The following is a 15,844-nucleotide window of genomic DNA, read 5'->3' on the forward strand; positions in this document are numbered from 1 at the left end:
GTGACAGGAACAGGGGCAGCAGCAGCGGCAGCAGCAGCAGCAGTGTGTGAGGTGTGCCGGGTCTTTATGCCATCGGTCAATGGGTAATGGCTTACGGTGGCTGTGTCTTTGTGGGACTGTTGTTTGTAGTATCCGACTCGCGTGTGCAGGTGTAGCAGGTAGCAGGTAGTTTGTGGCCAGACAGCAGGTGACAGCTCTGCCACCGACAACCGACCGAGCGGTGGCCAATTGGCAAATCTTTCCGATTCCGCGACTAGAACGGCCACTCGGGGACGTGGGCCGACGTGTGTGCGGTGACATATGGGAGTGCAAAATGAAGGGAAAAGAAGGTTAAAACCCCCTTGCAAACACATATATGTGTGCCAACACACCAGCACCGAGACACGGTGGCGACGACGACGACAGCAACGATTGTGTTTACCCGTTTTCGATGCCATTACGGTCGTGTGTTGGTTTTTCAAGTTCGCTTTTTTTCGCTTCTTCTGCCGTAACTCCTGTCCGACACTACGTACAGGGTGATTGTGTTCTTCGGTGGGTCATGTAGAAAGTCAAAAAGGGCAAAGGCACTAGGGACTGTCCGCAAACCGTGCGTCGGTCCGTTGCATTGAGTTGAGTATGGAAATCCGGGGCTCACAAACGTCACAAAGTTTGGTTCAGGTGGGAAAGGGAACGGAGGGGCAAGGCGAAAGGAGTATTCTGGGGCCCTGCATTGACAGTCCGTGGCTGCGCTAGGGGGTGCAACAGTCTATGGGGAAGAGAGAAAGAAAGAGAGACAGAGAGAAAGAGAGTGAGAGAGTGCGGTCCCAGACAGTCAAGTGTCGCCAGGGAAGGCTTTGCCAGCAAGTGCAGAACCGGACGGTTAGAACCTGCGTTTTGATCGGTTGTGTATTGGTGCCAGCTTGTTGGAGCTTTTGCTGGCGCCTCGATGAGTGTGTTAGTGTGATGGTGCGTGCAATGGAGAAGCACGGTGTTTCCCGGTGGCAGACCGGGGCAAACCTGGGCCGCATCCATTCTGTTGCACCCCTTTTCGGGCCACTAGCCGTCTGGCCACGGTCAGGCCATTTGGCGTACGGCTACCGTCGATGGCCGCATCTGGGGCAAAACATTCATCCCTGGCCTGCATGAAGCGCTGCTACGTTACGCTGTTCGGTCATGCGTTACGTTTACACCGCTTATCACCATGTGACGCCCCCCTCCCACCACCATTCCGATGTGATATGGTGACGGTAACAGCAGCATGCTCGCTGTGCGCTACGCCTGGTGTTGTCGTATGTTGGTTTTACTTAGTGTGTCGTGTGCGTGCTACGCTGTACGGCACTGAATGGAGGTTGATTGTTGGGGCTTCTGGCTGTTATTGCTTTTATCTATTGTGATTCTAGAGGTCGGTGTGTGTTTTTGGCGTCATATGCTGTGGACTATTTACACACGTTGTGTGCTCTGGTTGGTCACAGCAGTAGCAGCAGCAGCGATATGTTGCAAAACACTGTTTTATGTGTACTGATAACGTCACTCTTGGTGCCAATCGATATGCTTACACCGAGAGTGCTAGCGGTGAACACTATAAAGTCTTACTGGTGACCACAATTGACCACCGAGCAACTTTGTCTATCGCTAGTGCTCGCGCTGCATTGATATGAGGTTGGTCAAGGCTGATAATGTGCTAGCACAACAGATTCAGCATCCAAAAATAGCATCCCTTGTGTTTTGACAGCCAGACAAGTTTGCCTACCTGTCCTGTCCGGTGGAAAATGAATGTTTTTCCGATGAACGTTCCGAACGTTGGTGCTGTACGGTGTGTTTGTCATTTTGGCATCTAGCAACCAGCTGAGCGTGTGTTCATTGCATTGCGTTGATCAATCTTTCAATGACTTTGATTACGGGACACAGAGAGAGAGAGAGAGAGGGAGCGAGAGCGAGCACAGAGTAAGCGAGAAAAGTGGACAAGTGTGAGTGCGACAGAGCTACAACACTCGCCAAAGGACACTAAAGCAACTCCTCCAGCGACAACGGTAGCAGCAGCAGCAGCCTCAACTGACAGCCAGAGCCAACTGCTCTGAATGAAAAGTGTGCAAGCAGTGCAGGTATTCTGCCGGCGTCTGTGAGAAAAAGGGAGAGAAAGAGAGCATGCGAACCCAAGTAGGGGACCTCTGATATTTGACAAGAAACACAAATTTCCTCCTGAGCTGAATTTTCATCCTGCAAGGTTGGCACCGCTGACAACACGATTTGGCAACATTTCTCCTCCTTCGCTCTCGCTCTCGCTCTCTCTCTCTTTTGAGATTGAGAGCGTGTTCTGTGAGCGTTATCTCGGACAGTTTTCCATTCGTTCTATCGTTCTCACTGTCCGTGAGAACTCTCGCTCTCTCTCTCTCTCTCGTTCTCGTATGGAGCGAAAGAAAATGAGTGCAGCAAGGGAGTGAGCTCCACGGCACGGTCGAGGATACTGCCGAGTTCCCTCATTCTACTACCATTGGCACTCATTTCCCAAGGCACGTGCACCGTGGTTGTAGATGTAGGAGTAGTAGCGCTTTGTGTGCGTTTCAAGAAATTCCCTCACGCCACGCTACGCCGTTGTTGGCATAGAAAATGCTGCTAGTGGCGTCGCCATCGTACAGGGATGTGTTAGTACATGTGTGATAATGGTAGTGGTCAGGGTGCTTCGTTAAAACTGTTTACAGATTTTACTTGACGTTCGGTGAAACTCAACTTTAACCAACCAGTTCCGGTCGCTTGGGCAATACCGGCAGTGATAACGCGTAGAATTCGTCGTTTCTACTTGCGTTGCTTCTCAATCCCATTCAAGCACCAGCTAACGGTGACTAAATGTGACCTAAATCGATCTCCCTTTCCCCCTCGCTTGTTGGGTGTTTCGTTCTCCTTCGCAACAAACACCAACCCCCCTCCCCGGTCGGTGGCCATCTCATTATTTGTAGCTTAGCACAGCGAGACGCCAGCTAGCGTAGTGTAATCATGGATAATTATGCGTACCTACGTACCGACGTTAATATACCTGCCGTCCGGTGCCAAACGGTGAAGCTGGTTGTACAGCATTAACGGTGTTTACGTTCGAAACGCATTAATAAACGCTTAATTATGCTGCCCCCGAGGCAGCAGCTGGGCAGCACCTTGTCTAGTTTCGTCTCATTGCTTCCACATTATTTCCAATGCCACAATGCCCATGCCAATGGGTTAGAATTATGAATGAAGCAAGAATGCTTTTGCCATTCCCGCGCGCGGGGGTCTACAACAGCGCTCCCCGGACCCCCCCCCCCCCCCCCGGGCGTACTCCTTTCTAATTTCATCATCATTCCGCCAGTACATACATAAAATATGTATGTAATCGTTCCGTTTTCGGTCGATTGGTCAGAAGGTCGTCAGTCACCGGACCATCCACCATCGGTAACGGTCGTCGTCGTCGTCTCCCGATCAATGGCCGCCGTTAAAGCGTTTTGATTTTCCTATGCTGAGCTTTTTATGTTCCAGTCACGGGGGTTTTTTTTCTTCTGTTTAATTCCAGGCCCAGGATATCCCCCGGGGGGTTCGTTCCGATTGATGTCACAAAAAGCGGTGGCAGTGTGTGCAGTGTGCGCGCCGGAACGCATCAATCATAGCGGAAAATTTCCTATCATTATGCATGCCCACCATCACCCTCCTTGGCACCATCAACCAACCTCTGCTCGGTCTGAATGTGTCTGTGTATTTCGCAATCGTTTCGAAACCGCACCCCTTGAGGCCGGCGGCGGCAGGGTGGCTGGTGGTTGAGGCTTTTTCCGACTGAAGCGGCCGCTTGGCGTTGGCTTGGCGTTGGCTTGGCGTTGGCCTGGCGTTGGCCTGGCCTGGCCTGGCGTTGGCCCTCAACTCCTCTGACGTCAGTAGCGGCAGCGTGTGTTTCGCAGCGAGCGAGCGAGAGAGAGAGAGAGAGAGAGAGCGAGCACAATTAGAGCACACAATCCGTCTAGACGCCTATCCATACATCCCAGATCTGTCCCTTGCCGCACACATACACCAAGAAACCGGTGTGCTTCACTGTTTGCGTGAGTTTGTTTTGGGGACCGAAGGGATACCGTTACGGGGTGGCTCCATTGGCCTACAATGGTGTGGGCTGTGCTTCTCAGGATCACGCTAAACCGTGAACAGTGAGTCCCCGGTCCGTTCTGGGTCCTGGGTGGGTGAACCGAGCGACCGTACGATGAGCCACATCACGGCGCATACACGAAAAGGGCGCATGTCGAAGGACGGGGCTATCGATAGGACGGGAACTCAAGTCAAGTGATAAGGAGCCAACCAGCCAGCCAGGTTCACTAGGGTACGGTGCCACTGGGATAAACGTGTGTTTCGCAATTTGTTTATCCATCGCCACCCACCCCTTTGCCCTTTCCTTTCTTCTTCTGCGCAGGATGCACTTCTCGGTTGCCGCGAAGGCCGACTAGATGGTGCTGAGTGACTCCGAGGACTTCGAGTGCATCCCGACCACTGCGCTCGTGTCGTTCGTTCGCTAGCCTTTCGGGTTTTCCGACGACGACGACGACGAAGGGATGCCGATCCGTGGTGCCCATTGATGGGGGCCTTTTTGGGGCAGGATGCATGAATAAAACGGAGCCAGCGCTACAGTTTTGTGGTCAATTCGTGTCGCTTCGTTTCAGGACAAGTTCGATCGTCACGCGCGCGCCACACAGAGACAGAGCTGCTCCTGATCCTAGCTCCTGACGCAGAGCAAGGCGAGAGGCCTGCCTGCCTTGAGGCTCCCGTGTCTGTCGTTGGCCATTCTTGTCGTCGTCGTCTTGGGCTGTGTGTGGTTAAGACCTCTAAACGTAAACGCATCTTCCACAAAAGTCTGGTGGAGAGCTAAAGGAATTAAAAGCAAAGAAAAGGCGGCTGCTGAGTGGAGTGGAACGTTTGTTGAGTTTTTGTGTTAAAACTGAAACTGTTGCCGAGAGTTTATGTGCCACTGCGGAGGTGCGTCTGTTACGAACGTGCTCGATTGTTTGAGTCTGTTATTCTAACTCCAATTTTAATTCAACTAGCTAATATAAACAAAACCAAAACCGCTTAACAGAGGGGCCACAACTCTCTTCGCACGCTAATTGAGATTGCAGCGCCTACTGACCTTCCACCTGCGTGCGTGCGTGCGTTTGGTCGTGTGTATCGTGTGTTGTTAAGTGTTACCCCCGTTCCCAACGCCTACTACCAGCGGTGGTCGAGTGATTGTTGACGCGTCGTCGAGTTTCGTGTGCGGAATCCCCTGTGGTGACTTGGATCTGGTGGTACTACTGGATTGGTTGAGTGATGATTTGATAAAAAACACTTCCCTCGTGTCCTCGTGCGGTGCGGTGCGGTGCGTGTTGGTGTGTCCAGTGTGGGAGTGTTGGGTGTTGTTGGGTTGTTGCCGTGTGGTTCAGCGTGTAAAGTCCGTGTCCGTGCGGTTGTATGAGTGGCGGTGAACGGTGAATTCCGAAGCCCTACGCTCACCACGTGCGCCACGAGGTGAAGCAGAAGCAGAAGAAGCAGGAAGCTCAAGAAGCTGAAGCAGCAGCAGCAAGCAGTCTGGTCGGGTAAAACTCGTGAAATTGGAAATTTGCGTGTCTTGCGAGTGAAGAAGCGTAGTTCCGACCGGTCGGACGTCGTTCCGTGTGTTCCGCGTTCGCGTGTGTGCGTCCGCGAAGGATAACAAGGGCGAACCAGAGGCTCGGTCTCGCCGGTGCGGCGGGCGGACTCTAGGAGTCTCGTAGTCGGATCGAATCGAATCGCTCGCTCGCTCGCCCCCGGGTACCCTCCCCGGGGACAGGTACACGGTGTACGGTATGGGTGACTTCCTGTACTCCAGCTCGGTCCTGGCGAACGAATCGTGCGGCGTGACCAACCCGTCGTCGCTGCTCGATACGCTCAGCATCAACAATCTGCTGAACATGAAGCATCTGACCTCGGCCACGGTTAGTGGTCCGGAGATGGCGTCATCCGGTGGTGCGTCCACCTCCGTCGACGGTGGCCTCGGTACGATCGGTGACTCCTCGTCCGGCTCTTCCTCTTCCTCGGCGCTCGGTAGCAAGAACAACAACGGTGTCCTGTCTTCGCTCGGTGGCACTGGTGGGGGCCCCAACGGTGGTCCCGGTGTTGGTGTCGAAGATGGCGGTCTACTGATGACGTCCAGTGTGGTCTCTTCTAGCTGCGGTGCTGGTGGTGGTGGTGGTGGTGGAATGGGCTCAGTTTCGGGCATCATTACGACGGCCATTTCCTCCGATGGTGGCGCTGGTGGTGCAGGTTGCTGTCTATCCGGTGCATCCGGATCGACAGTTCGTGAGCTTTCGCTTGCACTCGGCACCACGGGTGGGGACGGTGATGGTACGGTGATCACTTCATCGCTGCTGAACGGGGGCAGCATCTCATCGCCCTCGATCGTTGCCAACAACAACAGCAGCAGCAGTGGCGGTGGTGTCAGCAGCAGCAGCAACAGCAACAACCACAGCGCAAATGGCGGCAATGGAGGAAACGGTAACGGTAATGGCGTCGGTTCCGGTGGCAATTCCAACAATGCGAACAACAACTTACTGCTAGAGGCTGCCGTGGCGGCCGGAGCGGCGGCCGATCAGCTGCAGCTGCAATCGGTTGCCGAAGAGCTCAGCTTGAAGGCGTCCGATTTGAGCTGCCTGAGTTCGGTCACTTCGAATCTGATGAATGGATGTCTTGCACCGAGTGGACTGGGCTTTGGGACGGCCGGAGATCACTCCAGCCCGTGGTCTACGGGACCGGATGAGACCGGTGGACCGGGTGGTACTGGTGGCCATCTCTCGATGAACGGTCTCGGTGGATTTGGACAGAACTTTTCAAGCAATCTATACAACGGTGCGGTAGTGGCGGCTGCCGCTGTGGCTGCTCAACAACAGCAGCAGCAACAGCAGCAACAACAGCAACAGCAACATCAGCAACAACGTCGTGCCATCACAGCGTCCCATGGTGGTTTCCCCAGCCATCATCATGGCATCTCACCGAACAGTCTCTCCGCGGTCCACGGAAATGCGATGCTCCAGCAACAACAACAGCAACAGCAGCAACAGCAACAACAACAAAACCAGTATAAGAACTCGTATCCATCTTGGTCGAATCCGGGACCTTGGTCACAGCAACAATCCACTCAACAACAGCAGCAGCAACAACAGCACCACCACCATCAGCAGCAGCAACAGCAGCAGCAGGTGCATCAGCAACAGAGTGCACTGTCATCCTGGAATCGAGGCCGTTCCGTGCCCGGTCTCAACCCGTCGTCCGGTCTCGGACCGAATGGACTGCACGCCCGCAAACCACCCCACCAATCGCAGACCAATCAATCGCTCTCACCGTACGGTCTTGGCAATGGTGGCCATCTGCAGCAGCAGCAATCTCATCATCATGCTCAGCAACAGAGTCTGCATCAGCAACAACAACAGCAGCAACAGCAACACCATCAGCAGTCACACCATCCTGGCCATCATGGTCACCATCAATCGAATGCTCTGCAACCGCTGCAATCGAATCTGGCCAACTCGCCGTCCCGCTATCGGCGCACCACGTCCGCACCTTTCCCGAACAAATCGAACCTCGGTTCGCTATCGATCGGTGGCAGTAGTGGTAGTGGTGGCGTCGGTGGTGGTGGCAGTGGTGGTGGTGGTGGTGGTGGCGGTGGTGTGAGCGGTGTCGGTGGTTTCCCTGGTCCGCTCGATGTGGCCGGTATGGACGAGAACCGTGATCCCTTCCTGTCGTCATCGTATCAGGTGAGTGCAATGGTACCGATCGGAGGGAGGTCTGATCAGGTTCTTTTTTTTCTGTTACGCAAGTGCAGCACTTGTTTGCCCATGGCATGGCCAGAAGGCGCCTCTAGTGCTCAGGATTGAGTAATGTACTCTCGATCCCACTCGTCTGTTTCTTGTGTCTCTCTCTCTCTTTCTCTTTCCCTTTCTCTCTCTGTTCCAATACGGGAACAACTGATCGCCGATGAGTGTTGAGTGAACCTTAGAAGCCGCACAACGGCTCGCTGTAGAGAGTCAACGAGAGAGGCTGGTGGCTTCGCGGGGTGGAACGTGGCCAATTTTAGAACCGCGGGTTGATGGTGTGGTACCAGCGCGGTTCCGCGACCTTGACAGTATGCTGCTACCTTGCGGCAACAACGACTCGGCGCGCGTCTTCGCTACTTTGCCATTTTCCTCTCTCACTCTCGGTCTGCAGCGGGAACCGTACCTAAAAAAACAGGTAAAAAGAAAGTAGAAAGTGAAATGCGCTCTTCGCACAAGGGGCCGAAGACAGAGGCAGAGTTTGTTTGGGGATTTATTTTTATCGCGTCCCGCGCGAGGTTTCTCGTTCTCGCGTTCGCGTTCCTTTGTGGTTCGCGGTTTCCGTTTCCGCCCGTTTTTTTTTGGCATCATCCCTTTGTCACCTGGTGGCCCTCTAGTTGTGATGGTGGTGGTAGTGTACTGACGGTCGATACCATGAGATAATGAGTAGTACCTGGTGGTATTGCATTCAGTTCGCAACAATGGTTCTTCGTTGATGCCACATGGATAACAATTAAACTCGCAATCCGTTAAGAGCAGTCCGCTTTTTGTAACCGAAATGCACGCACACGGCTACCAGAATGCGGTGGACAGTTGGGTGGACTTCGGGGCGTGCCATCGACTTGGCATCGTCAGGATTGCATCTTCGGTTCGGTGACACCTGTGTCGCGAAGGAACCGCACCATCACACGCGAGGCGTTTCACTTTTAACCTTCACGGCGCGCAACCCACAAAAGCCACGAAACAGCGTGGACCAGCGTGACACAAACAAAGAACTTGACGCTGACGGTGTCACTGTTGGCAAGAACCGGCTAGGGGCTGGCGAGCGGTTGGTTAGTTCCCTTTTTCTTCGTGTGTTGTTTCCACTGGCTGCACTGTACGGCTCGGCACCAGCTGCTAGGTTGGCAGCTTCCACTCACATCAATTGCTTTCTTTTATGCTCCCGAAAAGGGATGGGGAGCGTTGGGGGTTTCGCGTGCGCGAGAGTGTGGGACCTTGACGCGAAGAAGCCGCTCGTTGGTAGCTTATGTAACGGTGGCTTTTGTTTGTTCTCCCTTTTTGGTGAAGAAGTAGCGGAAGAAGTAAAGGAAACGACTAGTATGTGTTGGAAACGCTGCGAGAGCATTAATAAATGGATTTGAATACGAATGCGAAACAGCATATACAGGGGAAAGGACGCCTCATTACTCTCGGCTTCTTTTGCTTATGCTTCCAAACGCATGAAGTATGTTAAGGAGTTTGTAATAATTTTGTATTGCGATACAGGCGAGGGAAGCATAATTTTATGCATGACGAAAATTACTCTATTAAGAAAAGCATAATTTTGTTGCTGGGATATTTAGCGATTTTAATTCCTACTGCAAACCTTTGAAACTATGCAATTTTACCAGTTACCTGGCGCCTCCATTGCCGGATTTCGACAACGGATCTACACCATTCCGTGTTCCCGGCGTGGCGACTCGTTTTGAAATTTTCTTCACCTCTCTGGCTTCAATTTTAGCCAATTTTAGGCCAGGCAAGCAATTTTAATAAAATCATGCACCTCCAAATTATGTGATGAAATGGCCCGCTGACTGGTTGTTTTTTTCTTCTGCGACCCGCATGCTGAATATGAGTTTGAGACCTCAGTATTAAGCTTATGTTAAATACTTATTTATTGAACAGACATTTTTGAGATTTGAAAATCGCCTTCAAATTAGTTTACAAAGTGATTCTTAGCAACTGACAGACTTTTTGTTATGAAAAGGTATGATTCTGAATAAGATATTAGTCTTACTCAGTTCGCAAACATTTAATCAATCTTCGATTTACTTGCCGGTCAACTTATGATTCAGAATAGAGCATATTATAACATTATCCTTAAAGGTACATTGCATTGTCCTTCGAGTTCTTGGGAATGTGATCGGCATGCGAGTATATACAACACACATCGAATCAATACAACAGCATGTTCCTATAGGCTCTAATTAGAGCAGCTTGGTCACGGCTGGCAAGGTTTTTCTAGGAAAATATCTTCATTTGTTCAAAAGATGAAAACGTGGAACGTGGAAGATTAATGTCGAGAGCAATCGAGGGTTGTACCTTGCTTTTCCTGATCATGACCATCTCCTTAGAACATTGAAACAATCTCGATGACCATGATCGAGAATACATTATTTCCCAATTATAATCACAATTTATGTGAAACATACTAGACATATTAAAAGACAAAATTGTTGCTATCAGTTGAGGATAGCTTAATATTCTTTGAAAAAAAGTGATACTAGTAATAGTATTTCTAGTGAATTTCAAATTCACTTATTACTGGAAAACATATCTTTACAATAATTGTAGAGCCCACATTCCCTCAGATATGTTCAATCAATCCTTAAGCTAGGCTTATAATCAAGAGCATAAATCGAGCTCCGCTTTCCTACTAAACCATGGAACACTTAATATTTGGCCGCATAAAACAGAACACATCTCAGGCCAGAAATAAGCTAAACACATGGGTGTCATTTTGTAGGTATTTTATCTAGCTATCCAGTAAAAATAGCGATTAAATTATTGGGCCACGTTGCGTATGAATTTACGCCCATTTGCTTTTATGCTACACATAATGTTCTGCACAGTAGTGGAGGAAGTCTCTTTGGCCATTTTTTCTCACCATTTGTACATTATAGATGGTTTTTCAATCATTTTTTCACCCTTTCTTTAGTTTTTGTTCCATAATAACTGCGGGCAATTTGGTGGATTGAAGATTTTTGTTGTGAAATCAATGCTTGTTGTTTCGTTACCAATTTATGACCTCTGTCCTGTATTGGTAGCTTGCCACGCTGGGCCAGAACTTAATGGGTCCCTTATGAGACTTAATAAAAGGTAGAATGATCTGTTCCATGAAATCTTCTTTGTACAAACGGGCGTTCATGGACCATACCGTCATGAAAACCTTCCTTTTTAGACCGCATCTGCAGATTGCTTGATAAATAAAAAAACTGTTTAGTTTACGGTAATTTTATCTGCGTAAATGAACTAAAACCTTACTATCGCATTCCCTCTGTGATTGTTAAAGTCAAATTTGTCTACTGGTTTTTGCTAAAATGCAGTTTTACGTGGGTTTTTATTCCAGTTAAATTGACTTTTTATAGTGAGTGTACAGACTTTTTTCCACCCTTCGTGTTCCATCGGCGATAACTTTTGCAGGTAGGGTTCGATATTGGCAAATTTATTTTAAATTCAAATTTATCACTAAAAGAGAAGACTATAACCTTTAAAAAGACACCAACAGAGTAGCACTGCGACCTCTAGGAGCGCTACAGTGAGTTGAAGAATGCGGCCAAATATTAAGTTTTTCATTCTTTAATTACCTCAAAAAGATTCGGCGCTAAAGTGCCTGCTACCTTCGTGAGTAAACGGTTCCCCATCACCTCATAGTACGTTACGCAAATAAACATTGTTCGCCCCGCTTGTTTGCCAACTTCCCACACTGAATTGCATTTTAAGTAACCGGCAGTGTAATGTAATGAAAAAAGGGAACCCTTTAAATTGTTATCAATTGTTTTTCAATAAACATTGTAATTACCGTTCTGCCCACCTGTGTCTGTGCGCGACTGTGTGCTACCATTCTCACTCACTCGCCGCGCGCCTCTCATAAACCGTGAAACAAATGTCCAATTTCCGCACCGGGGCAGTGAGGGCATGATCCAGTTTAGTGCCGTGCAGGTGTGGGCAGCGGTGCAGATTTAATGTAAATCGCAATCCGTGACGCGAGGCGCGTGTCCAGCCCCCGAGGGTTCGAGCACATTAAATTCAGTAAACGCAGCACAACTTTTCTCGTTCGCTTCGTTCATCGCTCAACGCCCCCCCCCCCCCCCCTTTTACTCCTCCTTCCGTAACGGGGGTGGTTAACGATGTCCTCTCTGTCCCTTTTTGCTGCTGCTGCCATCGTCGTCGTTGTCGTCCTGCTTTACACCCCGGATGCGGGAGCTCGATGGAGTTCCTGTTGCTGCAGCACACGGTTCACTGATCGCCGCGGGTGGAGTGTTAATGAAATGCATCTCGGCCATTAATCGCAACCAGTGTGCGCCGGTGCATCCATCCTGAAAGTGGTCCGATAACGTCACGCCGTAATGGTGTACCGTGGATGACGACGACGACAATGCCGTTTCCGAGCGCCCTCGGAAGCGAACGCTTCCGGCTGACTCACACCAACGAGGTGTGACCAAAAGTTATGCACCTGCTGCTGCTGCTGCTGCTGGTGGTGGTGGTGGTGGTCGAGATGAAACAGAATCGCAAGCTAGTTGGCTGCTGGCTGGAACAAGGGGAACATTCGATCAGCATGCACTCGAATGATGAGGATGGAGGAGCGCCAGGGACGGGGGGGAAAAGGAATGAACATTACACACCGGGCAGATGGTGACAGTCAAGCAGCGGTGTCTGCTGAACCGTGGTAAGGTGTTGCTCACTCTACCCCCGCCCTCCCGTTTGTACTGTACACTGTGTCAAGTCCGTCTCTCTGTACACGACACTCGAGATACGTGATATCCTGTTCCAGGGGTGGGGTGGAGCGTGGTGCTTCGAATCCTGGGAACTGCTGCAGGCTGTCCATCAGCACAGATTGTACACTTTTCCTCCTTTCTCCTTCTTTTTCCTATCTCTCTTTTCTCTTTTACCCCTAAAAGTATACTCCAAAGCAAGGGACAGAAAAGAGCCAGAGACAAAAAAAAAGGCCGAGTTGCGAAGCGGACAATTTGGCTCCCCAAAAAATGTTCGCAGCAAAAAGCATCTCTTGCGGGGAGGAGCGATGATTCAAAAGAAAGCGCTACCCTCCATCGTGACCGTGATGGCAGGAAAGAACAAACGTATTCATCATCCAGCGTTCCGTTCCGTTCCGTTCCGTTCAGGTCATCATCATCATCGTGATCGTGATGGTGGTACGCCTTTTGAAGTAAAAACGTTGACGGTGGGATCACACGCCTCTTGTCTCTTGTCTCGTGTGCAGCACACTCATCTTCAGCCCGGCCCTCGTATACTTTCGGGGGTAAATGGGATTCAAAAATGAGACGATAAGAATAAGGCCGTCGAGCGGCCTGCGAGCGGTGAAAGGCAGCAAAAACAAGCAAAAATGATGGAAAACACCAGCATAAAACGGCCAAGGGACTGCCCCCGTAAGCAGTGAAATGATCATAAATCCACCATTTTCTCTGCACATTGCTGCTGCTGCTGCTGCTGCTCACCGCATTCCGTGGCAGAAGAGAAGAAGAAGAACAACAACAACAACAAGCAGGCAGCCACGGGAGTCATCCTGATGACAGCACAGCACATAATGACGTCATTAAAAAGCATCTTTCTGACCTACTTTTCATTTGCACCGGGCCAGAAATCTATCACGCCACGCCAGCCAGACAACAACAAACGGGACCGTGCGGAATCCAATGGGCAAAAACGGGACTGTGGGACATTCACAAAGGCAAGCAAGCAGGCAAGCAAGCAAGGCAGCTCTGTTGATGGCCGCTGTGGGCGCCCACAGCAGGAGGAGAAGAGTGTCTTATGTATCTCGGCATTCGCTTTGCTTTCACTGGAGTCCTGGAGCGCGATTTCCCACGCACGCACATGCTGTTACGATTTCAATTCTCCGCTTCAATCGACCGTGTGTGGGAGTAGGTTAGGCGTGGGAGCATATGCTTCAGTTCCAGGCCCTTCAATTTATGTGTATTGCAACATCAACACCAAGCAGAGCAGCCATTCAATCGCTTCGCCATCCGGGTCTGCGTAGGCTCTGAGCCGGGAATGATGTCCACAGTAGGCCATCAGCCAGGCCTGGCAAGTGCACTTCCCCGGGAATGCTAATGGGTGTGATGCGAGCGTCACTTTCCACAACCAGTCACCCCGGGCGGGGCGGGATTACGATGGGGTGTGCTTTGGTACTCAAATGTCAAGCCGGATTTACGATCGATCGAACAGCAATCAGGCGGCTGTTCGAGCGGGTTCGCCGCCACCATCAATCTGTGGCCGAAAAGGGCACGCGTAGGACGCGCACACATCGCGTCCTCGGTCTCTCGGTGGAACCTTTCTCTCTCTCCTGCTGCTCCCGCTGCGTTGCAACCGCCCCCGGTTCACTGTAATGGACTAATGTGTGTGGGAAGGAAAGTGTTTTTCGAAACGGGAAAATGGGGCCTCTCGTTAAGGCCAGGCCGCTTTGCCGGGGAAAGCAATGGTGGCGCATTTATGCTGCTGAAACATCAATCAAAAATTAGGATCACGGAGCGCAGCATTCGCTGGTTGGGCGGGGGGGATTGTTCTCTGCCGAGCTGGGTTTGGGTTAATGAGGCGTTGAAAAGGGACTGGCTTGAGGTTCACCCAAGGCACACATACACCTACAGGTGCTGATGATGATTCTGGGGATGATGATTTAGTTTAATTACCCATTTCCCGACCCGAACGATGCTGAGGCCCCTGGCCCCTTGGCCCAACGACTCTTAAACCATCGGATCGACTCCATTTATCGTGAGCTCCCGGTTCTCCACCCGGGGAGTGAATCCTCGAATCGGCCTCGATTAGAGGTTGGCACGTCGGCATCCTGGGCGGCGAATTCATTGAACCGCTAAACCGCTCGACCCCATCTCTCGACGGGATTTGGGATTATAAATGATTGCTCCTTGCAGCAGTACAAAGACCACGACCCTTTCCACGAAGGGGTTGCATTTGAGGCCGGTGCCCAGGCAATTGTTTCGCATTTCGAGTGGCCCTTCGGTGGGGCCCGAAAAGACCGAGAAACCGTTTTCTGTCTACAAAAAAAAAAAAAAAAAACATTAACCTTCCTTCATCCCCTCATCCCCTCATTCGGCCCTTTTTTTCATCCCCTTCACAAGAGAGTCGCGAGTACCGTGCGCGTGCGGAAAAGCTCGGAAACGGAACGGAAACTAAACACAGAAGGAACCGGTTCAGTAGATACGGAACGGTTCCTGCGCATCCTCCCACTAGTGACCACCCCCCCCCCCCACCGGGTCAGGGGTGAAAAATATGTCCTACGTGGGATGATTATGGAAATTTTTCGCTCGGGTTTTCCGTTTTTCCGCCCAGTCGGCGGAACCACATTTCCGGGTGGATTTCGAAGGGGGGGGGGCATCCCTTTCAAAAGGTGGACCCCCAAAAGGGGTGCCTCCCGTGGGGATGGTTTCGTTTTGTTTCATTTCATGAACCGGGGGGAGGAGAAGGAGGGGTCAGGTGGGTTCACCGGAAGGGGCCACCATGGGTCTATACAATTGGCTCACTTCCGCTTGACTTGGCCGGTGATGGAAAGGCTCCGGCTGTCAAGCACCGGACCAGTCACCTTTCCTCCAATGCTCCCCCTCCCCTACCCTTCCCGTGGGTCAGTTTGTGGTCACGAATAGAAACTATTTGAACGTGAACCAGAACGATTTTGGTGCTGGTGGCGGTGTGACGCAGTGAGGGCAGCAGTCTAGGAATGCAAATGGACAAATTTAGGAATTCTTTGACGTTTGTTCGAAAAGTCTTTGTACTATGAGGTTCGGTAGAGTTGCGAAATGATCCGCAGAGTATTGAACGGCAATAATCAACTCTGGGAACGATCTCCATCGATGGCCCGGCAATCGCCATTTGTACGATGAAATGTATTTAATGGCAAAGGTCACAATCATTCGTTTGCGACATTTGTTTAGCATCACAATACTGTAAAGAGCAATTCTTAGTAACATTATGTTAAGCAGTTTTTTTGTATCTTTGACTTGAGTTTGGTCTTGATTTTTCGGAATTGTCAAAAAGAAGAAAAGATTTCCACTGAAGGACATTAAACATGGGTTTAGCTCTGCGGGAAGCTAGAA

At 50.8% G+C, this 15,844-nt stretch overlaps 1 protein-coding gene across 3 annotated transcripts in view; it reads left to right on the plus strand.

The window, feature by feature from the left end:
• Positions 1 to 211: 211 nt before the first annotated feature.
• The window catches only part of LOC126572636 (cytoplasmic polyadenylation element-binding protein 3), a 245,626-nt gene continuing 229,993 nt past the window's right edge, over positions 212 to 15,844 (plus strand). Inside the window, exons 1-2 of one of the 3 annotated variants that reach the window (XM_050232102.1) lie at positions 212 to 329; positions 5,025 to 7,745. In XM_050232102.1, coding sequence (XP_050088059.1) covers positions 5,802 to 7,745 — 1,944 coding nt within the window. In that variant the 5' untranslated portion in view covers positions 212 to 329; positions 5,025 to 5,801. Of the gene's footprint in view, positions 330 to 4,654; positions 4,957 to 5,024; positions 7,746 to 15,844 lie in introns of those variants that run through there. The other 2 variants (XM_050232100.1, XM_050232101.1) reach the window with 2 other exon arrangements.

Source organism: Anopheles aquasalis, chromosome 2 (genome assembly GCF_943734665.1).
Source record: "Anopheles aquasalis chromosome 2, idAnoAquaMG_Q_19, whole genome shotgun sequence".
NCBI classification, from domain to species: domain Eukaryota; kingdom Metazoa; phylum Arthropoda; class Insecta; order Diptera; family Culicidae; genus Anopheles; species Anopheles aquasalis.